The sequence below is a fragment of the Sminthopsis crassicaudata genome, chromosome 2 (genome assembly GCF_048593235.1).
Source record: "Sminthopsis crassicaudata isolate SCR6 chromosome 2, ASM4859323v1, whole genome shotgun sequence".
NCBI classification, from domain to species: Eukaryota; Metazoa; Chordata; class Mammalia; order Dasyuromorphia; family Dasyuridae; genus Sminthopsis; species Sminthopsis crassicaudata.
This window is the reverse complement of record NC_133618.1, coordinates 498,515,986-498,540,672: the sequence shown is the minus strand read 5'-3', so window position 1 is coordinate 498,540,672 and position 24,687 is coordinate 498,515,986. Positions and strand designations below refer to the sequence as shown.

Below are 24,687 nucleotides of genomic sequence, written 5' to 3'. Positions count from 1 at the left end.
GTAACATTTTCGGGCTCAGCAAGGTAGCTGGCTGGAAAGTGTAGTGAGGAGCAATGATGGGCCTGCATGAGATCCCCTTAGAGAGGCCCTAGGGGAAATCGGAGCGAAATGTGCCCGTGACCACGTGTGTGAGAGAAAGACAAGGAGACACAGAAAGATGGCAGAGACAGAGACGGAGAGTGATTATTCGTGGGGGACACTCAGAGAGACAGTCTCTCTGCCTCCGTCTGCGTGAGTGGGGCAGATAGAGAAGCAGATTCAGAATGTGAGAGCGCGCGTGAGGGTGAGAGAAAAAGACAGAGACGGGCAGGAACAGAGACTGACTCCCAGTCCCGTGCTTGTAACAGAGACAGAGAGACGGAGATGGGCAGAAGAGACAGACTGCATGTGTGTGTGCGCGTGCGTGGGACGGCGAGAGACAGAGACAGAGCGGCAGAGAAAGTGACCCTGGTGACAGTCAGGCAGAGACGGACAAAGACGTGGAGACCCACTCAGACACGGACGTGCGCGCGCGCGTGCTTGCGCGTGCGCGTGGGGCGGGGACGGGAGGCGGGTCGGTCAGCCGGTCTGCGCTTCTCCTGGGGCCACCTGACCGCGGCAGGTCACCGGGAGGGTGGGGCGGGGCGGGGCCGAGCGGCCCGTGACTTGGCCCTGCCTCCTCCCCGGCCAGACCGTGGCCATCTGCCCCAGGTACCGAGAGCTTTCTGGAAAAGCGGAACGAGCCTCCCGTGGCCATCTGCTGCTCCCCCTCCGCCATTTACTCCTCCCCTCTTCTCTCGCACCTCCCCAGAGCAGATGGCTCTTACCTCCTCCTTCCCTGAGGCAAATCAAGGAGGGGGCGTGGGGGTGGGGAAACGGGCTTCTGGAGAGATCTGGAGAGCCAGTAGATCGGAGATCAGAGTTTAGGGGCCTGACTTAATTAATTTCCTTTCGCGTTCCCTCCCCTCCCCCCAGCTCCCTGGAGCATGCAGGAAAACCCTCTCGGAGCCGGGGAGGTAGGTGAGGCGGCCGCCTCCCCACACAACCTCCCCTAGAGCTCTCGGGCGGGAGAGGGGAAGGGGAGGGTCCGCGGCGGCCATAGGACCTCCGGGCCTACAAAAGGAGCGGCTCGGTCCCCCTCCCCCGTCGTCCCGCCCCCTTCTCCCCCGCTGCGGGTTGTCCCTTAGGGAGGGTGAGAGAAAGGAAAGAGAATAGGGCGCTGAGAGAGAGAGAGAAGGACCCAGCAGCCCGGAGCCGGAGCGGGGGAGCTGTCCCGGCCGGTGTGTCCCTGGAGGGGGAGGGGGCCGAGGGAGCGAGATTGAGGTCGAGCCCGGGATTTGGGGACGCTGGCCCCTGGGGGCTCGCCCTTTTCCGCTCGTTTCTGTCCCTTCGAGGGAGAGGAGGAGGCCATGGGAAGCAGGTGGGGGCGGGGTTGCTGCCAGGAGCTGAGCTGGGGCGGGATTGGGCGGTGGAGAGTTCGGAGTTGGGATCTGAGAAGTTGGAGCCTGGGTTCTAGACCCCTGGGAATTTGGGGGAACAGGAATGGTGAGTTTGGGGAGGGGTTAGAAGAATTTGGGGAAGCGTTTCTGAGGCTGGAGGGAAGAGGAACGGGGGAAATAGGGAATGGGCGTGTACTTTTGCAGAAAGCTGAAGGGGGGGCTAGGCTGGATACTAGCCCCCATCTTGCTCCCTTGGTTCTGATGCTTCCCCCCCCTCTTTCGGCCTGCAGCGATGTTCAGCCAACAGCACCAGTTCCAGCAGCAACTGCTGCAGATCCAACAGCTCATCCAGCAGCAGCAGCAGCAGCATCCGCCGCCGCCTTCCGCAGGCCGGTGAGCGCCACCACTTGAGGCTGGGGATGGCTGGCTTGGCCGGGCCCAAGGGGGCGGGGCTATCCTGAAAAACCCCTGACCCATCTTGGTTCCGTGTAGTCACCTTCCAGGGGCTGGGGCTGTAATGGGTGTTTTGCCCGATAGGCCGGTGCTCCCAGCCTGTTCCCAGAAGCCCCAGATCCATTTTGTTTTTTGTGTTAGGAACCTGGACCCCTGAGCTAGGCCTCCCAAAGTTTTATCTCTACTCCACATCCCCATTGGATCCTTCCTCAGAGATCTTAGTTTTACTGCGCAGAGACCACTGCCCTTTGCTTGTCAGACCTCTTGGTCTTTGGGGGTGGCCTTACCGGGCCTGTTTCGTCAGGAGATGGAAAAATCTGAATCTAGTCTGCCTCCCCAGCCCCAAGTTGCTCCCTGGGCTCCCACCCTCACTTTTCTATTCCTATCCCCAGGTATTTGCCCCACTTTTCTCTTGGTTTGGCAGGAGCCTTAAAAGCTCTAGGGGAGAGAAGGGAGAGTTTCAATGTTGAGGATCACACAGAAGCTTTTCCTATCCTCTCTCCTTGTGCATAGGGGGCTATCACCACAGCAGCAGCAGCAGATCTTGAACCTCCGAGCCACAGGCCAGGCCAACCTTCTCAACTCGAACCCCATGCTGCAGAGAGCCCTGCTGATGCAACACATGCAAGGTACAGACCCCCTGCCTGAGGCCAGCCCCTCGCCTAGGCCTCTGGGAATGGTGGTTGCTTAGACTGTTTTCAGTAGAGCCTCAATTCCAGGCAAAATCCAGGACCTCCTCACTATGAGTGCCATGGAATTTTTAAAAAATGTAGCTAGATAGTCCGTTTCCAGGCTGCCTGGAGCTAGAAACATTCCTTGCCCATCCTTTGCATGCTGAATTAATTCTCAGAACCTAAAAAGACCTAGAGAATGGATGTGGAGATGGTGGAGTTGGTAGCAGAAGAAAGGAGGTAGGACTACTGCTTGATGACAGGATGAAAGAATTGTAAAAAGTAGCCTGGCACTGTCTAATAGGAGTGACTTGCAGAAGTCATTTTGTTTTACAAGAGCCATTGTTGAAATTAATTTTTTGCTACCAGATTCCTAAGCTTTGATTATGGGCAACTCTGGAGGGTTTCTCTGTGATGTAGTTTGATTTAAGGAATTGATTAGTGAGATTGCAAATCATTTCCTGTGAATTGTTGTCAAAACTTACAGTTGCTTCTGGGCCTTTTGGAAAGATTGTTTCTTTTTCTCTGGAAAGACAAAGAAAGAGAAAAAATACTTTCTGTCCTTGAGGAACAAACAATTTAGTTGGGATGGTATCCCATGTATTTGAAAAGATATATCCTGCCTTGTATTATTAAATGTCTAGTGAGCACTTGGCAGGAATGAACAAAGCATTTATTAAGCACTTACTATGCTAAGCACTGGGGATACAAATAAATACAGATGGGAAGGCTATTCCAGCCTTCTTTGAACTAAATTCTAATAGGAGGAGGCCATGCTAATCTGGAAATTAATAGGGGAATCTTGATGAGAGAGAACAGTTACCATTTTCCATTTGGAAACTTACTGGGAAGGGGAGTGAAGCCATCTATATTGACACACCCTTTCCGGAATTATGATAGTTGATTTGATTATGGCTCCAGAAATGGTAATAGGGATGGGGGTCCTAAGGGAGGAGATGACTGAGGAGTCCAATAAAGCTTGGTTTTAGCCATGTCTAAACTGAGATCACTTTCAGTAGGGGTGGAGAAGTGAAGGGTGGGAAGAATAAATGTGAAAAAAGAAAGGTACCCATATCCTTGAGCTTAGAGATCCATTGTCCAGGTACTAGCTGTAAGTGCCATGGTTGAGTCGGTTCTGGATTCAATCCTTTGTTAACACTGTGGCCATGTGATCAAAGGCAAGTCAATTATTCTTTCTGAACCTCAGTTAATTTATCTCTAAAATGGAGATAGCAATATCTGTAGGGAGCTCCTTATCAGGTTATTGTTAGGATTAAATGAGGTAATGTGCGTAAAGCATTTCTTGAACCTTAGAGTTGTTTATATTCTTCATGTGGAGAGTTTGAACCCTGGTAGGAATAGAAGTGTAGGGAGAGAGGAGACTGCTTGGAAGAGCTTCAGGGAAGGGAAGTTGGCCTTAAAGGACAGAAATAGGAAGCGATAAGGAGAGAAGAGGAGGAAGGGTATTCTAGGCAGGGAACTTTATAAGAGTATGTATGATTAGAGGCAACTAGGTGGCACAGTGCATAGAGTTCTGGACCTGGATTCAGCAAGACCTGAGTCCAAATCTGGTGTCAGATGCTTATTAGCTGTATGACCTTGGGCAAGGTATTTAATCTTTGTTTGCCTCAGTTTCCTCACCTACCTTTCAGAGTTGTTGAGGGAATCAATGAGATAATATTCCTAAAGTGACAGGTATTTAATAAATGTTTCCTTTCTCACTATCTTCTGTTAGGAGGTCAATTTCATGTTTTATCCTTATTCTTTTGTACTCATGGTGTTATTCAGAGTTCTCAAGTCTTTCAAAGTTGTTTTTCTTCATAAGTGTTGTTATTACTAGATACTAGGTTGTTCTAGTTATGTTTACTTCATGGAAGTCTTTCTAGTTTCCTCTGAAGTTGTCCATTTCTTCATTTCTTGTAGCACAATAATATTCCGTTTTATTCCTATACCATAGTTTGTTTAGCTGTTTCCCAATAAAAGAAAGCCGCCTTAGTTTTCAGTGTTTGGCTATCACAAAAGAAGCTGACATATTTTAATACACATAGGACCCTTTTTCTTTTGTCTTTTTGTAATATGGATGTGGTAGTGACATTGCTGAGTCAAAAGGTGGGTACAGCTTAGTAGTTTTGGGGAGTAGTTCCAAATTTCTTTTCAGAATGACTGGACTAATTCATAGCTCCTGAAACAGTGCAAAAATGTGCCTGTTTTCCCTCCAACATTTATCATTTTTCTTTCTGACTTTGCCAATCTGGTGGGTGCAGAATAGAACCTAAGGATTGCTTTACTCTTACTATTAGTCATTTGAATTAATTTTTTAAAATATAGCTATAAATAGCTTCTTTGAGAACTACTTGCTCATATCTTCTGACCATCTTAGCCTTAGGCATTTGAATCCATTCCTTCTGTAATTTCAGAATGAGAAAATCATTTTCAGAGAAACGCTTAAAATTTTTTTTCTTCCAATCTTAGCTAGATTATATTTTTTTTGTGTACTTAAAATTGTTCATTTTTATCTTCTGTGATCCTTTCTACCCTTGCTTGGTCATGAACTCCCCTCACTATAGATCCAAAAAGTTAACTTCTTCTTTGTTCATCTAATTTGTTTATGAAGTGACCTTTCATATCTATGTATGTTATGTATTCATGTAGAGTTTATCATGGTATATGGTGTAAAGTGCTAGTCTAAGCCTAATTTCTGCCTAATTGCTGTTCAGTTTTCCCAAATTTTTTAAGAAATAGTGAGTCCTTATCCTATTTGCTGGGATCTTTGAGTTTATTGAACACTAAGCTACTCGGTTCCTTTGCTTTTGTAATTTTATATTTCATTTGCCCCATTGACCTACATCTTTCTTTTTTTTAACCAAGTTCAAATGATTTTAATGATTATTACTTTGTTGTAGTCTAGTTTAAGATCTGGTACTGGTAGATCCCATTTCTTTCCATTTGTTTTTAATTACCCTGGAGATTCTTGACCTTTTGTTCCTCTGTATGAATTCATTATTATTATTATTTTTTTGCTCTATAAAATATTCTTTTGGGAGTTTCAATATGGGAAATAATTTGTTTAGTATTCTCATTTTTATTATGTTGCATAGTCTGTCTGAGCAATTAGTTTCTTTGTGTTTGTATTTCTGCAAAGGTTGTTTTGCAGATAGATTCATATAAACTTGAGTGAATCTTAGTAAATATACTTCCAATTATATAGCTTCTGTATTTAATTTGAATGGAAACTCTTTCCACTGAGTTTAGTTAGTTATAAATATTATTATGTTATAAATATTATGATTTATATGGATTTCTTATATCCTACAAATTTTCCAAAGATTATTTCTGTTAATTTTCAATTAACTCTTACGTGTTCTCTAAATATAGAATCATATCAATTGCAAAAGTGACAATTTTATTTTTTCTTTGCCTATTCCCTTATTGTCATGTTTCTTTAATTTCTTTTACTTGTCTTACTGCTATAGTCAGTATTTTTATCACTATGCTAAATAGTAGTGATGATAATGGGCATCCTTACTTTACCTCTGGTCTAACTGGAAAAACCTCTAATCTTTTTCCATTGCATATATGTTTATTCTTGGACTTAAAGAATACTATTTACTATATTAAGGGAAGGTTGATTTATTTCTATAATTTTTTTCCTTTGTAAAATGAAGTTAATATCTTCTTCATAGTGTTACTATAAGGGAAGTTCTTTGCAAACCTTAAAGTACTATGTAAATGCGAGTATATTTTATCCTTAAAATTTTTATTATTTCTCTCTTTTGTTTTTACATGACCTTCATTTCCAAATATATCCTTCCCTATCCCTACCCCAGAAAGCATTTTTGGCAACAAAAAAATTAATAAGAAGCTTATAAAAGAAAACAAGACAGTTGCATAAAAGTCACCACATCAACTGAATCTGATAGGATATGCACTGGGAATCCATAGTCCTCACCTCCCTAATGACCAAAGGGAGGTATCTATTTTTATCTCTTATGGGCCAAACTTGATCACTCCAGTTATGTGATTTATTATTTTTTTTTTTGTTTTTTTCTTTTACATTGTTGGAATCATTGTTTATATTATTTTCTTGGATCTGCTTAGTTTTTTGCAATATGTTCATATTTTGCCATATTTTTAATATTTTTTGTTTCTTAAGACACGGAAATATTTCATTTGTTCACATATCACAGTTAACTTAGCATTATTGTTATTTTCTGAAGGGCTTTTAGGAGATCTAATTTTGTTTTTCAAGCATGGAATTTGGGGTCTAATCCTAGTGGTTAGTGTCTGGTGCTTTGATAAGCCTTTGATATCAAGTCTTCAACTGTGATAAATAGGTGAAAGTGCACGAATTTAATGAGTTAGTGACTAGCAAAAACAGGCTGTACTTTTAAAATTGTTGTCTTATGTTTTTATTATCAAACCCTGTAGGTTTGGCACTTAAGAAGCTCTCAGAAAAAAATCTGCTATGTCTTGCCTTGTGCTAGATGTCCTAGGGGCTTATGCTTTAATTCTTAGTTTGTATGCCATTCTTTCTGTAATGACCTTTACCCTTTGGGTCTCACAAATCATTTAGCTTTGCACTTCTCTATTGTATCTTTTATGTATTATTTTGCATTTTATCTATGTATGCCCCATATTCCCCTACTTGGGAATGTCTTATTTGAATTTTGTATGTCCCCAGCACTATTATAATGCTGTATCAACATTTATTAAGATTTGATATGTGCCAAGCACCAAAAATAAAAAGACAAGAAAGAAACAGTCTCAATCTCCAAGAAGCAATTCTATAAGGAGCAACATACATACACATACAAAATAAATGTAAGGTAAATTTGTTTAGGGAAGGTCAGTAGCTATGAGGATAAATCAAAGTTTTCAAATAAAATAGAATTTTTCATCTTTTTTATGTGTATCATGTATTCTCTTTGGCAGTCAGATAAAACCTGTGGTCCCCTTCTCAGAAGTATTTTTAGATGAATGTAATAAAATGCCTTAGACTACAAAGGAAACTAATTTCATCAAAGTACACTTCTGAAAAAATTTAATCAACAAAATTTAGAGATCCCACATTAAACACCCCAGATGTAGGAGCAGTTACTTTAGATGAGTTTTAAAATGTGAAACAAGAGATTTTAAGGAACAGGAATAAGAAGGCAATGCATTCCAACAAGGGAAGAGACCAAGGCAAAGGCATAGAGATGGGAAATGAAATGTTTTGTGTGAGGAACAAAAGGACCAGTTTGGCTGAATTATAGAGGTGCTTAATAAGGTATTGTTCAATTGAACTTATTTGTTGAAGGCACAAATCCCGGCCTGTATTTGGCAAGCAATATCCCTTACTATTGTGCTGCCTTTGGGGGAGCTGATCTATGCTTCTTTACCTTTTCAGCTATCCTTGGGACTTTCAGAGACCTGGGCTTTGCCATCCCTCCTGTATAGATGAGGTACTTCCTATGCCCCTCCACATTCCCCAGCTTTCTGGTGACCTTCCACTAGAATGTAAGCTCCTTGAAGTCAGGGATTTTTTTTTTTTTTTTTTTTTGGGTCTATATTTTTATCCCTCATTCTTAGCCCAGAGCCCAGAGTAGTAAGCACTTAATTGCCTTCCTGTCAAAAAGCATTTCTTGAGAGCCTATCAATCACTTTGCTAAGCACCAGATAAAAAAAACCAAAAAGGAAACTTGCTATTGAAAAGTAAATACATAATTGATAAATAAGAATTCTAAGGATCTGGGAAAAGTAGGTCCCTCAGGGAAGAGCTGCTGGAAGTAGAAGGCAGGGTGACATTTGAGCTTTAAGGGAAACCAAATATTCTAAAAAGAGAAAATCAGGAGTGACAACCATCCAGAGGCAGGGATCTTGGGGACAGAATGGCAATATAGGGGGCAATGAGATGGGCTGAAATGGAGAATGCATGAAAGGAAGGAACCTACAACAAGTCTGAAAGGTCGACCTAAGCTAGATTGTAAAAAAGCATTTAGCTTCAAACTGCGAGAGTTTGAATTTTATTCTCAATTCAACAAGACACCAATGGACTTTTTTGACCAGGGGGTGATAGATTTGGAACTGTGCCTTAGAAATACAGATTTTCTAGCTCTTTGCAACATGATGGGGAATAGAAAGTGAGAAGAAGAAAAAGGATAAAACCTGAATATAGAAAGAGCAAATGAAGCTACTGAAATATAGAGCAGAAGTTAAGAAGACCTATCAGGGGTTTTCAAACTACTGGCCAAGGGCCAGATATGGCCCACTGAGGGCTTTATGTGGCCCGCGGAGACAGAGTGTGAGGTTTTGTTTTTACTATAGTCCAGCCCTCCCAACAGTCTGAGAGACAGTGAACTGCATCCGTATTTAAAAAGTTTGAGGACCACTGACCTAGATTAAGTGCTGACTTTATAGACGGAAACATTTGAAGAGGTTATCTTAGATAAGACGTGGTAATGAATTCTATCTGGACAATGAGAGGGGAAGACTCATAGTTGACCTCAAGGTAAATCTGGATGGCTGAAAGGATTGGCATTGCCATCAACAGAAATAGGAAAGTTAAGAAGAGGGGTTGGTTTGAGAGGAATATAGAATTGTTTTAGACCTGTCAAGTTTGAGATGCCTAAGGAACATGAGACATCCAGTTAGAATAGCATAGTATCATGGAAAAAGCATTGTAGTTGGAGGCAAAGGGTTTGTGTTCCAATCCTGGCTCTGCCACTTAATGCCTTCTTTTGTGACTGTGGACAGGTTACTTCTCTAGCCTAGTTTTCTTATCTGCAAAATGAAGGGGTCAGACTCATTGGTCTCTAAGGTTTCTTCTTAGAGCTCTAAAACACTACAGCCTTAAAGTATTTGTGATTTGAGATTAGGCCCAGGGGCAGCTAGGTGACGCAGTGGATAGAGAGATTAGGCCCAAAGATATATATAAAGAGAAGTGCTAATATGTGGAGACTAGGGCTGGGACCCATCAGTACAGAGATCATCATTGAACCCATGCAAACTGCTGGGTCCAAGAAAGAGAAGTAGAAGGAAACAGGGAGAGCTTTGGTGGGACCCAAAACTTAGGGCAGGGAATTGGGGTGAGTGGGATATGGAATCCAACAAGGTAGAAGAGTGGTAGAAAAACAAAAGACAGAAAAACAAAACTCTAGAATGCAGAGGGGTAAAAAACAAACAAACAAACAAAAAACCCTTAAGAGGAAAGAATAGCTGGGCAGAAGTGGAAATGAAAAAGGATAGGGGAAGAGTGTCAGCAGTGTGGTGGGGGGGGGGGGGAGCCTAGAGGAGCAAAGATGCATGGGACCTGAATTGGTCACGAATATAACAAGAAGAATTGACATTTTTTAAGTGCATTAAAGTTTGCAAAGCTTTTTATTTACATGAGATCCTAATAGTATGTTAACACGTTTAGGGCAAAATCCCTTGGAAAAACTGAATGTTCCTTTGGCCAAGACTCAACAAGAGACTCTTGAGTCAGTTGTTTCTCATGTTGCCTCATCCTGTGCCTTGCTTATCCTTCCCTCTCTGTCCTTTTCACTGAGATAGGAGAACTCCTAATAGTTGCCTTCCAGAAACTGGAGGAGGCAGGGGGTAGAGAAGTCAGGAGAGAGGAAAGAGAAGAAAGAGAATAAGCATATATTAAATATCTGCTACAGTCAGGTAAGTATTGAGTGCCTTTACAAATATCATCTCATGTGATCCTCACAATAACTCTGGAATGAAGGTTATGATCCACGTTTTACAAGTGAGGAAATTGAGGCAGACAGAAGTTAAGTGATTTGCCTAGTATCCCACAACTAGTTAAGCATTTGAGACTGAATTTGAACTCTTGTCTTCCTGATCCTCTGCCTGCGCTGTATCCAAGTAGCTGTCTAGGAGTGAGCTTAGCAGCGTCTACGCCTCATACTCAGTTTTCTCTTACATTCATCAATTCTGGCCTGTGGGAGGGGAGTGGAGAAGGAAACTTGCCATCTGAGAAGTTGATCTCTGGGTGACCTGTTCCTAGTGTACTTCAACACCTGCATGAAAAATTCAGGGTGTAGCTGTGACCCATTGACTGTGACAAAAGGCGGAGGAAGGTAAGCCTGTGTCTGACCAGCTGGAATTTCTAACCCACGCATGGAATTCTGCACCCTAAGAATGGTAGAGCTGGACGGAATCATCTGCCTCAGCCTCCTCATTTTATAGAAATAGTTACTGGGCCTCTGAGATGGGGAGTGACTTCCACAAGATCACAGAGTGTTTTTGTGATAGAGGAGACAAGAATGTCTCATTCTTTCAACAAATCTCTCTTATGAGACTGCTATGTACAAGCCTCTGTAGCAAGTAACTCCCTCAGTATCACTAGGGATAGAAAGCTCCTAGTGTGCAAGACTTTTTAATATTTTTGTTCCAGGCACAGGGTTAAGTCACTTAGTAACTGCTTTTGGGAGCTATCCTAGGATAGCTAAGAGAAAGATGACTGGACAGCAAGTGGAAGGGGTGGCTTCTTTCCTAGCAGAGTTACAGTTGTAGAGCCAATCCACAGATCTCTCAGCACCACCATGCAGGTTTTACTTGTATTCTTGAGAGTAGGGCTTCTTAAACCTTTTCCACTGGTGATCCCTTTTTGCCCAAGACATGGCTAGATATAATAGATATACAAATCATACATTTACTGATCATAAATCATAATTTCACAACCCCCACATTCAGTTACAAAACCCCATGTGGGGTCGTGAACCATAGTTTAAGCAGTTTTGCCTTAAAGTGCCTCCTCAGTCTTTTTCATCTTTCTTTCCTTATTTTTTCACCCTTCAAGAAACTTGTAGTGTACTATTTTTGCCCTGGTCACAAGAGGGACTCACGCAGGGGACAGGAATTGAATCTGAGTGATTTATTCTTGGCCTCTAGTAAAAGCCTGTCCTGGATCCCCATCCTTCAGGGAGCCTGATTCTTAGACCCTGGTCTCCCTAAATTATGGTTGTGATTCCTTTCTGTCAGCAGGCAGATTCAACTTGACCGCTCCTGGCCTTCAGCATTTCTTCCCCCAGGCTACTCGACACTCCCTCCTAGGCCCTCCACCCGTCAGTGTCTCACTCAAACCCGCCTGCATAGGCTTCCCAGGGCTTCCTTTCCAGAGGCAGAACCGGGGCTATCGAAAGGTAAGCAGAGGCCAGGGATGTGGTGTTGGGCAGTCCTTCCCCTGGAGGGCTGGGGACACAAGTGTATATGCCTACTAGTGGAAGAGAACACTGAGCTGAGAGTAAAGCCATTTGAGTTTCTGGATCTACCAGGAACTGAGTCATTTCTCTCTAGGCCTCAGTTTTAACTTTTGTAAAATGAGAAAGTTGGACTCCATTGTCCCAGAAGTCCCTGGACTGGAATCCTGACTCCTAGGACTCAGAGATATATGATGGAAAAGGTTTCTAACAGCCTGCTCCTAGAGATTTAGCTTAAGATGAGCCAGGACAAGGTGTTCCCTTGTACAGCAGAGCTCTTAAAAGGGAAATCCCTGCTCCATACATGACTAGAGCAAGGGCAGAGCCTTTAGTTTTTGCCATATCAAAAAGGAGCCATTGGAAGGGAATGGTGAGGAAGTGGTTAGGAAGTGAAGAAGGTTGGAGAGAAAGAGGAGGAGCAGAAGGCTGTGGAGCAAATTCTAGTCTCTGCCCTTCATGTAGGATAAAGTATAGACCTTTTCCACTCAGCCTGGATCTTGGGCAGCCTAGGTTTTTATTTTTTATTTATTTATTTTTCATGTAATATTTTATTCTTCAGTTACATGTAAAAACCATTTCAACATTCCCTTTCCAAAGTTTAAGTTCCAGATTCTCTCCCTCCTTCCCCTTTTTTCTCATTGAGAAGGAAAGCAATTTGATATAGGTTATATATAACATGTTGTCATACAAATATTTCTATGTAAATCATGGGCAGTCTAAGTTTTAGAAATTGTAAGATTCTGTCTTTCCTGAGACCTTCTGAGGAAGAGGTATGTCAGAGTCCTATAAGATTAATAATAATAACAATAAATATGCTTATATATAATAACATGCTATACATTATAATGATATATAATAGTAATAGCATTTATATAGCACTTTAATATATTTTCTTATTTGATCTTTACAATAACATTGTAAGCTGAGTGCTATTTATTATCCCCACTTTACAGTTGAGGAATCTGAGAGTAAGAGAGTTTAAGTGTCTTGCCCAGGATCACATTGCCAATTAGCATCTGAGGTCAGATTTGAATTCAGGTTTTCCTAGTCTAAGTTCAATAATCTATCCACTTTGCTACTTAGCTGCCAAGAATTAGTTGTTCAGGGCTGTTTTCTTCCCTTGCCCAGGTCATATTGTTGGTACTGGGCAAGCAGCTATTTTTAAGGCTGAGTAATTGCTTCTAGGAATCCCCGAAGGGTCCTGACCAGAAGAAAGATTCAGAGTTGGGCTCCTCATCACAGACACCCAGTGAGGATGAGAAGATAGATGTTCCAGAGTCCTCCCAGGAGGAGGCTGACTCCCAGGCGACCTTGCCAGAAGGTAAGGAGGGAGGTAGCAGCCTTCCTAGCAAAAGCATCTTACACCAGTAGATTCCAAACATTTATTAAATGCTTGCTATATATAATGCCCTGCGATGAGCATAGGAGCCCTATGACGAATAAAGTAGCACCTCTAACTTTGAGGAGCTCATTACCTAGTCCAGCACCTACCCCTGAGTTTGAAAGGACATACTATACAGTAGATATGTAGGACTTGGCTTAGAACACTAGCTTTGCTATTAACTCTTCAAAGTCCTGGGACCAATTGATTCACATCTTTGTGCATGTTTCCTCACCCCCAAAATGAAAGATTTAGACTAGCTGATCTCTTAGGCCCTTTCTAGTTCTAAATCTATGATCTCAAGATTCAGAATCCTAAGGTAATAACAGTTACTAAATCAGATGTCCTGCAACCAAGAGATAATTGAATAAACCTCTACTTTGTATGGTTGATCGGTTTTGTTTTACAAACACAAACATTAAGAGAAAAGATTGCCCTTAAAAAAATTAACTTGATAAATGTCAATAAACACAAACATTTCTATATACAAAGAGCAAAACACAGGGCTGCATGATAGTATAACTCTAATTTTGTAGGGTTTTTGTTTCTTTTTTGAGGTTTTGGGTTTTTTTTTGTTGAGGCTGTTGGGGTTAAGTGACTTGCCCAGAATCACACAGCTAGAAAGTGTTAAGTGCCTGAGGTCATATTTGAACTCAGGTCCTGACTTAAGGGCTGGTGCTCTATCCACTGCACCATCTAGCTACCCCTTGTATTTTTTTAAGAAAAAAATTTTTAATGTATATATTGAATTTATTATGGGAATGCCAACACTTCCCTACTTGTCTTTGTGTCCTTCACAACATCCTTCTGCTTTCGTGTGTGTGTGTGTGTGTGTGTGTGTGTGTGTGTGTGTGTGTTTTTAAACAATGTTTCATTGACATTCTTTTCTTTCTTTTGGGCAAAGACTGCCATGATACCCATCTGGATTTCTCACAGAGTCTAGCGCCAGATAGCTGGTGCACAGTAGATACTTTCCCAGGAAATATTTATTGACTAAGTAACTTGATTACCTTGTTGAGCTCTACCTCTCCAACCCACCCCATGGCTCTGGCCCTTTCTTCCACAGATCCACAGACTCCCCAGACTCCCCATGATCTCAGTGATGATGGTAGCTCAGAGCCTCTGGCCAAGAGACTCAAGAGGTAACACATGCTCAAATCATCAGATTGACTGCTCTCTTCTCCCGAGGGCAGATGGGATTGGAATAATAAGGGAGGGGTATTCAGCCTAGTCCTATCCCTTTGGACCAGAACAAGAGAGCTGGCAACCTGCTTTTGGTCGGGTTATGATATGGCCTTGGCTTCTTTGAGCTGGTGTCTAGCTCCCGCCTAGTGGCCAAGAGGGGTCAGTGCAGCCTCTCATAGCTCAAATATTGGGGCAAAAAAGGGTTGACTTTAGGATTTAAGATGGGATAGAAGAAAGTTCAGAATTTTTAGGAAAAGGAACCCTGAACCGAACTGATCCTTTATTTCTCAGACCTCTGACATTGAATAAATAAAAAGGGTACTGCTCTGAAATGGCATAGGCTAGGATTCCATGGTGGGCTAAAATAAGAATAAAGTGAATTTTTGAAAAAATCAATTTCCGAATAGCAATGGAAGAATTTAGATTGGCTATGAAGAGGATTTTTTTTAACAAGGCTATTTATAAATTCCAAGATGGGTGGCCAGAGGAAAGTGTAAACTTTTCTCTTCTGGAAGACTGATTTTCTTAGATATAATGTTGATTTGGTCTTCTACCAAGGATAAGGAATTGACTGGTGATCTCTCCAGGACCCTGGAAATCTTGAGCCTAGTGCCCTTCTCTCCCCCCCCAAAGTTGTTTGTTCTGGTGGGCCCAACACTGTCCTCCCTTTCCTCCCAGTGTGGAAGATCCCAAAGACTCCAAGGAGGAGACTGGCCTGACCACAGAAAAAGAAGAGCGTGAGTATCAGGATCCCTGAATTGAAATAACCTCTGAGTCCATCTGGTCCAGCTCTGTCCTACACAAGAATCTCCAACTAGTGCTCCTTCTAGCTTTGTCTGACTTGCTCCCCGCTGAGGCTGCCAGGTCCATTTTGGGGATGGTGAATTGTCAGGAACTTTCAACCTGAAGCCCAAATTCATCTCTTTGAAGCTCCCCTGGGCTTGTTCTGCTTCTGGGAGCCCACTAGCTCAAGTCCAGCGAGCCGCTTTCCCATGATACCCATCATGCCCTCTCTGAGGCCTTTGCTCAGTATTTTCAGTCCCTTCACCATTCTGGTTATCCTTCTCTGGATGCTCTCTACCTTATTCTTTCTAAAATCTGGTGCTTCTGGAGGCGGGCTAAGTAGGATGAATACCTCAAGGCCTGAACCGTGGATTCCTTTCTGGAAACAGCCTTAAATTAGGCTAACTTTTTTGGCCGCCACACATCATGGTCGCCTCCTGCTAAGTTCGATTCCATTAACACTCCCAGCTCTTGTTCAGACAGTCTTGCTGCTGGAGAAGGGTGCCAAGCTCTATCTATGTTCAGATTATTGGCTGCCAGGAAGGACCCCCTCCTCTCCCAGCTTCAGAGTCTTTGGGCTGCATTGCCCCTCTCTGCATCCTGCATTCTCTCAGGAGACCTTGCTCAGAGTGTGGGATTGGGAGAGATGGGAAACAGCCTGTGGCCATGCTTCTGGGGGTGTTCAGGGGGATGCTGGTCACAGGCAAGGACAGTCTTCCTGCCATGATGACTGTTCTACTTCTCAGAAGCTGCTGAAGCAGACCCACCAGATACCAGCAAGGATTGGAAAGTCCCAGAGGAGCCCAAAAACCTTGAAGTGGTGAGTGGGTAGAACCAGGCTGAGAAAAAATGAGAGTGGGTGGGTGCCAAGCTGTTGCTTTCCAGGCTGGCGTATCACCAGGATCCTGGTGAGCCTGGGGGAAAGGATGTGAATGCCAGCATGTGGGCGAGCTGAGCTAGCTCTCTGTCTTCGTGTTCTCAGCCTTGGTTTCCTTCTATAAAATGGGAACAAACCTGACCTGCTTCCCTTTTGAAGTGTTAGTAACTCAAATAAGATCATGCATCTGGAAGTGGTGCTGTGCAGATGTGAGGGATGGGGGAGGGAGGTATTTTTACCATACCTTTCTCCACAAGAGCTAGAAATGCTTTTATGATGATAATCCCTGGCAACTGTTCTCCTGACTAAAAATAAATAGTCCTGAGCATCCCTACTGGTCTTTTAGCAGTTCAAAGCCCTTTCATATCCATTTTCTTATTGGAGTCTTACATTAGTCTTGAGAGGTGAAAGTCAGCAGGACAAGTCATATTCTGTCCTGGAGATGAGGAAATGATTTGAATGAGTAGACTCGAAATTCATCCAGTCAGTATTAGGAACCTATTTTATGTCACGGCATTGTGCTATGTGCTGGGGGCAGACAAAAGTAGAATCATCCCTGCCCTCAAGAAGTGTACTTTCTATTGAAGAGAAACAAAACAGAGAAGGAATCACAAAATGGTAAAAAGGAGGTACTAGCAACCCAGAAGGAGGGGAAAAGTATGCTTTGAAAGACAAAAGAACTAGATATTATGACTGCTAGAGATGAGGAGGCAGGGAGGGCATCACAGACATGGGGGGAGGAAAAAAGGAAAGAACTATTAAGTACATGTTAGGTGCCAGACACTGTGCTAAAGCTTTACAAATCTGGTTCTCATAACAACCCTGAGAAGTAGGGGCTGTTATCCCCATTTTACAGTTAAGAGATCGGAGGTTAAGTGGCTGAAGCACTGAGTGGAACTCGGGTCTTCCTGACTCCAAGCCCAGAGCTTAATCCATTGTGCTACCTAGCTGGTCTAGAGGAGGTAATAGAGGAATGGGGAGAAATGGTGGGGAGTGTAAAGCCTGTATAAAGCCTGTAGATTGGGAGTGGAATTTTATGTTTGGGGGCACAAAAAGTCAGGAACTAGGCCATTTGGGCAGGATATGTGAAAGAGTAATGTGCTATAAGTCTGGAAAGATAAGCTGGAGCCAGAATTTTAAAAGCCAAATAAAGGAGATTATATTTTATCCTAGAGGCCTTAAGGAGCCAGTAGGAGATCACAGCTCTGTTTTTCAGACCAATTTTGGCTGGTTGGTTGGATGATTATTGTTCTTCATTCTCAAAGAGAACCAAAATGATATCCCTGTTAGAGTCAAGTTAGAGCACATCTTACTGTGGCTGATCAGACCAATATGAGCTCAGAGTCCTCTGCCACAGGTCAGACACCAACAGTCCCTATGAACATTTGGGGTGGATTCTCTAATCGTGTGCATCTAGAGTTTGAGCTAATCAAATTTTGCATTTTTTATAGAATACCTCATCTTTGATGAGGGCATACCATGGCGGGCGGTCCTGTGCCTCTCTCATGTCAAAAATTATTGAGAGACCTTGGGAGTGTCATTGCATCGTTTTTTTCTTGCTGCAGTTGTGTGGAGAATGGATTGGAAGCAGAGAGATGGATTAGGAGTTTCCTATAATGGGCTGGGCCAGGTCAGAGGGGATGGTGGAGCATCTGAGCTAGAGTTTTGTAAAGGTGGAATTAACAACCTTGCCAACCGCTTGGATGTGAATAGGGAGAGACAGGCAGGAGCTGAGGATGGCTGAGATTGTCAGGGAAGAGAGAGACACCTGCCTTAGAGCCCAGTCAGGACTTCAGAAGGGGAAGTGTGCCTCCTGTCACTGGGGGGAGAGCTGCAAACAGACATTTTAAAACATAACCACTGTGGCTTTGTTTTGTGTTGCTTGGCAATACTTGGGTGTGGTAAGGGGGGATCTCTACTGGGGCGTCAGTGACAGATCTAGGACTAGGACATGTTGCTGAATCCCAAACTAGTTCTCCCCATATAACCACTACTATCTAAATGAGCAAGGAAAATGCCTAGGATGATGGGGGGGATGAGATTTGGGGGACTTGCTACTAGGTACAGGAGACTAGGCTTGGGAGGGGGGAACCATGTACTTTTTCTCCAGCCAAGGTATTCTTGCTCTTTCTGTTTCCTCCAACTGGCTTTCAAATACCAGTTTGGCCACTAGGTCTGTATGTGACCTCAGGCAAGCTGCCTTCTCTGGGACTCAGTTCTTCCCTTGTGTTTTTGCACTCGGTGATTCTCATGTCCAGATGGTGAGCTCAGGGAGCTCTCTGAAGGTGACAATCCAGCAGAGCAGCGAGAGCCGAGCCATCAGCACGACAGCCTCAAAGCCTGGACCCCGGCTGGGTGACAGTGGCACTCCCGCCTCCAGCCCAGAGCCTGGACTCAAGTTCTTCTGTTACATCTGCAAGGTCAACTGCTTCAACCAGCAGGTAAGAGCTGCTGGCAGGACCCAGAGAAATGGGGATGAAGGTACCCATGGGGCTGTTCTGGAGCTGGCTAATAGTTCTGTCTCTGCCTGGATAAGCCAGTAACCGTGGCTCCTGACAGAGGGGCAGCAGGGCTATACAATGAGCAGGACTTCACACCCACCATTTCTCATCATGACACTGGGAGGTAGACGGTATTACCCCTATTTTGTAGAAGAGGAAACTGAGGTTCAGAGACCAAATGGCTTGCTCAGGTTTTGAGACTAGTTAACCCTGAGTCTTAACACCAGGTTCTCTGACCCTCCCCTGAGGGTACACCTCTTCTCCCTCTTCCCTACTCCCCTATGTATCCACCTGAGTCTAAGCCCTGTGATTTCATACTCAAGTTCTTCTGAGCCAGGATCCTTTCTAAAATAGCCAGCAGAGTGTAGAAGGAAGCATACCTGATATATGGAGAGAGAGGACCTGGGTTCAAATTGTGGCTGTCACTGTTTATGTGACTCTGGGCAAGTCACCTAGTTTCCTGGAGTCCACTTCCTTATCTGTAAAATGAGGGGATTGGACTAGAGAACCTTGAAGTTCCCATCCCTTTCAGCTCTCAATCTAACCATCTGTCCTTTACTATGATACATGACCTGGAGCAAGGCGTTTAATTTCATGAGCCTCAGTTTCCTCATCTATAAAATGGAAATAATCTTGCACAGGATTATTCAAGAAAGTGATTTTGCAAATTTTAAAGTCCTTGAAAAATGTGCCTTATTTCCTGACTCTTGGAAGAAGATAAAGTCTCAGCCACCAGGCCGTGCTCCTTAGGACCTTGAAGGTAAACCATCCCAAGGTCTCCTAAGGGATCCCTCCTTTGTCCCAGCCCAGGCTGCCAGTTATACATCCTAAGCCGTGACCCTTAGTTTTCCCGAGGTCCCATCCCTCTCCCAGCTGCCCTTTTTCCTTAGGCCCACAGTCAGGTCCTAACTCCACAGCTGGCATTCCCTCCCATCGCAGAACTTCCAGGCCCATATGGCTGGGCTCCAGCATCAGCAGCGGCTTGGGGAGATTCAGCACATGAGTAATGCCTGCCTCCTGTCTTTGCTGCCCACGACTCGGGAACAGGGTGCCCTTGCGGAGCGAGATGGGTAAGAGCAGGGCAGCTGTGGTAGGCTCCTGAAGGAGACGGGGTTCAGTCCCAGGCAACCAGAAGCCCAAGCATTGGAGGTGAGGCAGAAAGGCAGGGCCAGCCCTCCAGGACCTCCTCCCCTTCAGTGCGTCTGTCTGACTCTGAGCAAGTCATTTGTCACTTCACCTCTGGAGACCTCAGTTTCCTCTTCTGTCAAATGAGGTTGGACTAGATCCCAAGTCCTTTGGTTTAGACTTCTGGGCCAGCAATGGGAGGACCTTGGAGATCAGTCCCCTAGTTTCACAGAGGAGGAAGCAAGCTCCAAGGAGCAGCTAAGTCAACCTCCCCCTGACATCTGGGGATCTGTTGAGCATTCCCATGCTAGTGCTACTCTCAACTATATTCATAGACCTCAATGGCGACCCCTTCTCAGCCTTTATAGTTTCACACGGAGTAGGCAGTGTCAAGCTGCTTTCCAGGGGAGAGGGGAAAGAGCTGGTCTGGGACTGAGGCAGCCAGGGAACTCCGAGAAGGGGGGAGTGCCCTGGCCGGTCTTGTCAGACCCTGTCTTGGGTCTGAACTCGCCTTTGCCTTTTCAGGGAAACCCAGTCCCAGCGGTGGTGCAATACCTGCCAGACCCATTTCCTGGGGGATCTGATAAAGCATCGCAGGACCCAGGAACATAAGGTAGAGGGCCTCTGGAGGCTGCTGCCAAGAAGACGCCAGCCTGGCTCAGATGCACACTGCTGCTGTATACTGTGCAGGCTTGGCCTGGAGTGGGGAGGTGGCAAGGGGAAGAGAGTCCTCCCACTTGTCAGAGGAGATGGATGGCTCCCCATTACTCCTCTGGGCCACTGCTGGTTTTAGTTGCTTTATTCCTTTAACCTCAGTGTCTCTTGTTCTTTGTTGCTCGAGTCTCTGCTTCAGGGATTTTTCTCCCCCTTACCCTGTGTGCCCTCCTTCTGACCAAATTCAGTCCTAGGTTTGAGTAGTGTTTATTGGCTGTCTCCTTGGTGGAAAGTATAGGTTTTAGTGTCTAAATGCATGAAAAGAGCTTAGTTTGATGCACAGTATGTGCATCTGAATCTCTTGCTGCTAAGTTTGGGCAGTCTCCCTAGGACCACATATTTGGAAGAAGGAAAGAAACAGCTGAGAGGATTGCGGGTACCAGTGTGGGTAGACTTGGAGGGACAAGGCTTAGGCTAAAGGATCAATCCTCTCATAGCCTGAGATATTAAAGGGCCTCTACTTTTCCCCTCCTAGCTGGCCAAACACTCCCTCCGACCTTTTTGTACTGCTTGTAGCCGACATTTTAAGACCCCCCGAAAGTTTGTGGAGCATATGAAATCCCCGGAGCACAAGCAAAAAGCCAAGGAGGTAAGAAAGGGATAGAGCCCCTCTTTGTTTCCTGTGATGGGGCCACTCACTGGTGTTCTTCTGTTGAGCTGGGGGTAGCAGTACTGGGTCCTCAAGAGCTGAAGGGCTCCCTTGTCCTTTCTGACAGGCACGGCTTGGGGAGAAAGAGCCAGGAAGTCCTGAGGAGGCAGAAGAACTCATCACAGTGGATGCAGTAGGTTGTTTTGAGGAGGATGAGGAGGAAGAGGATGAGGAAGAAGATGCAGAAGAGGATGAGGGCAGCGAGGCAGTTGGAGAGAGCGAGGAGACCAAGCAGGTACCCAAGGTTGTGTCCAGAGGGTGGGCATATGGATCCAAATCTCCACCACTTCCTACCTATGTGATCTTAGGCAGGCATCTCATTTCAAGGCCCTTACCTTCCCTTTCTTTATCTGTGGAATGGGGATGAGAAGGGTAGTGGACTATGGAGCAGGGTTTCTTACACATTTTTCACTTAAGACCTCTTTTTACTTGAAAATTTTTTTTTTCATGATCTTGGGTATATAAAATAGTAATACAGATCAGACAATTCCTGATAATAGGTCATTTCACAACCCAGTTTAAGTTTTGTTTTACATGTGACATCGGAAGTTTTTCTCAGCTCTAATTTAGAGTGCTGTTATTTTGAAAGGAAGGAGCTTGAGTGCCTCTGAAGTAGAGATAAATGCAGATAAATGGAAGCACCCAGAAAAGGGGGTTGCTGTGTAGTATCAAGGAGCAGGTAGGATGGAGAGGATGGCTTTTCACCTATGGCAACCCTGTGAATTTTCTCTTACCCACACTTCAGGGACCCCATTGTAACTCCTAGTGTTTACACATGCCCTGTCACCCAAATTTGACTTTTCTTCTTCCCATCTCCTTCTCTCCCAAAAAATCACCGGGTGCAAAAGGAAGGGCTACTGAGCTTATCAATTTAGTCAAAGGCCCAGGGTGCAGATTAAGAAAAATCTAAAGACTAATGGGGTCTAGTTTGAGCACTGGTGAATGGGATCCAGCTAAGGCAGGTTTCACCCCCTTACAACTCAAACATTTTTGCCAGGTGGGACCAAAGGAAGAGTCTGCAGATGACTGGAAAGGCCTGGAGGAGTATTCTCCTGACAAGACATATGGTAAGTCATTCTCCCAGTGCCAATAGTGAGCTTCTGCTCTCAGCTTAGCAGGTCCATGAGCCAGGCCTGCCCTCTGGGCTTTGTTCTGGAAAGTAAAGTATGAGCCTGGGTGAAGTTCTGGGAGCCGAGCGTACCGTATTGTCTGTGGGAAAGCACTGATCTTCAAGCCAAATGTCAGCCCTTCTCACTCAAATGCAGAGATTTTTCAGGTTTCCCCAATGTGGCCAAGCCCAAATCTCTAGGTCACTTCTGCTGGTTCAGGAAGACTGAAAGTGACCTGTCTAGCTTTCTTTGATCCTCTCCTGTATGCTGTCATCTTACACCCCTGGGATGTTTGAAGCACATTGGGAGACCCCTCCCTTCCCAGCCACCACTCGCACAGGATGCCCAGAGACAGACTGACCGTTGTGGAACAGGGGAGGAAACACTGATCTCACTGAGCAGAGTCAGTGTTGCTTCCCATACCCCCTCTTTTGCAGGCCTGGATTTTCTGGTACCTGTGGTGGGGTATCTTTGCCGGCTGTGCCATAAATTCTACCATAGCAGCTCAGGAGCCCGGCTTGCCCACTGCAAGTCCTTGATGCATTTTGAGAACGTTCAGGTTAGAGCCTCTACTAGCTGCCCAGACAATCCTCTCCCCCTCCTGCCTTTCCCCAACTTCATCCTGCCCCTGGGTTTGAATGTCTTTTGGCCTTCTTTTCTTCTCACCCCCATCTATCAGGCCTGGTGATTAGGGATGGGCTCCTGTGATCCCACACAAAGATCTTATTCCAGACCAGTACCTTCATCATCCTGAGCCCTATTCTACCCCATTCCCTCAGATTCAGCAACAGTGCCAGACTTTGCTCCTGGCCATGGGACAACCAACTGAGGGATGAGCCCCACAGGGGCTGCTCCAGCTTCTGCAGTGGCTAGTTGCTAGCCCTGGCTTCAAAGGCATCAGGAGTTGAGTAAATGATGAGACAGGGACTAAGCCCAGGTGCTTTAGCTTTAAGCAGGAACTGAGGAACAAAAAACCCAAGGACTGGAGCCCTATGATTCTGGGGACATTGGCAGAAGGGAGATTTCTACCTGGTTTGCCAAAATTTCCTCATTTTCTAGATCAGAGTAGAGAGGTGAACAGTGGAAAGGAGGGCCTATAGCCAACAGCTTCATCGCCTTAATGCAGTTTAGTCTAGTCCATCAAATCCAGCAACAGAGTATTCTGGACAAGCAAGTTACCCCCTTTTCTCTGATCCACCTGGCCTTTGGTGCTAGATGGCTTTTGGTCCCAGGCCTAGGTGACAGCTGCCTAAAACTGGACTTGGTCACGGGGAGCTTTTGGTCTCTATGCCTCTCTTTCCTCACTGGTATGAAGGTAGGCTTTGAATGAAGATGGCTAGTATTTCATATGCTGCTATGAAGTTTGCCAAGTACTTTCACGTTATTTTATTTGATCCTTACCATAGCTGTTTGAGGTAGATACTTTTGTTGCCATAAGTAAACTGAAGATCAGGACTGACTTGTCCAGGATAACACAGCTCAGTAAGTGCTGGGGGCAAGATTCAGATTAATCTTTCTGACTTCCAAGCCCAACACTAGCTCCACATTCTTGGGCTCTGTATGTATGAACCTGCGATCCTTTCATTCCCTAGAAGTGACTATGGTACCCCAACAACTTAGCCTATGGATGTCTAGGAGATAGGAATGGGACACCTGAGGCTCCCCAAAGTTAAAATGAGTAAGCGAGGTTCACATGCCATGTCTGAGGTCAAATCAGGCCCAAAAGACAGGTTTCTATCTCTCTCCACAGCTGTCTCTACCTTCTCTCTGTCCTTGAGGTCCAAAGGTAGAAACTCAAAGCTTCCAGATGTCCCACATAGGAAAGAATGGCTCAGCCTAATAATAATGCCCATTTCTCTCTTCCTAGAGATACAAAGCAGCCAGGAACCCTGGGCCAGCCCTAGAGTCCAAATTAAAACCTGAGCTTCTCAGCACCCTGACAGGGGAAGGGACAAGAGCCCCAGGTTCAGAGCAACAGGAGGAGCCAGCCCAGTTTCTAGGAGCTGAGTGTAAGTCAGGGGGCACCGACACCCATGATGATGCTGACAATCCAGATGGGGCCCAGACCCCCACTGAAGCCAGGGGTGGGGAGAAGTCCGGCACCACGAAGCTGGAGGAGGTGGTCACGACAGCCAAAGGTAGAGGGTCGGCCCCTGAGCCCTGCCGCCGTTCTGCTCGTCACAAGCCAAGATAGGAGGGCCCTGGGGTAGCCAGCTGGGCAGCAGACAATTGGGGAGGGGCACATTTTGTTAGATCAGTAGAAAAAGAGATGCTGTTTTTATTCAGAAACCAATAAAGGATTGTGGTTTAGTGTTTTCATTGTGGTATGAATTGTTCTTTAGGCCCAACCTGCCCAACCTGGAGCAGAAAGTGTAACCAATAGTGTTATCTACAGGGAGAGTTCACCGGATGGGAAGCCAGGGACCAACTTCTATCACAGTATCTGAGTTAAAAGGATCCCGAGAGGCCAGCCAGCCATGAGCAGGAATCCCCGATCCAACGCTCCAGACCTGGAGCCATCTAGCTTATGACTGGCAATAGAGATGGGAAAACACTTAAAAGCATCTGGACAGCTCTTCTCCTTAAGAAGTCTTTTCTCCAATGGAGTCTGTATTTTTGTCCCTTCACAATCC

The 24,687-nt window shown here is 44.9% G+C and overlaps 1 protein-coding gene across 1 annotated transcript; it reads left to right on the top strand.

Moving 5' to 3' along the window:
• Positions 1 to 1,408: 1,408 nt before the first annotated feature.
• CIZ1 (CDKN1A interacting zinc finger protein 1) lies at positions 1,409 to 24,373 on the top strand. Its single transcript, XM_074293762.1, has 16 exons — positions 1,409 to 1,524; positions 1,709 to 1,811; positions 2,385 to 2,500; positions 11,513 to 11,673; positions 12,916 to 13,051; positions 14,178 to 14,253; positions 14,975 to 15,033; positions 15,826 to 15,899; positions 18,215 to 18,397; positions 19,397 to 19,527; positions 20,108 to 20,195; positions 20,772 to 20,885; positions 21,013 to 21,189; positions 21,943 to 22,012; positions 22,492 to 22,613; positions 23,922 to 24,373. The coding sequence occupies exons 2-16, from the start codon at positions 1,711 to 1,713 to the stop codon at positions 24,246 to 24,248; spliced, it is 1,935 nt and encodes a 644-aa protein (XP_074149863.1). The 5' UTR covers positions 1,409 to 1,524; positions 1,709 to 1,710; the 3' UTR covers positions 24,249 to 24,373.
• Positions 24,374 to 24,687: the final 314 nt, after the last annotated feature.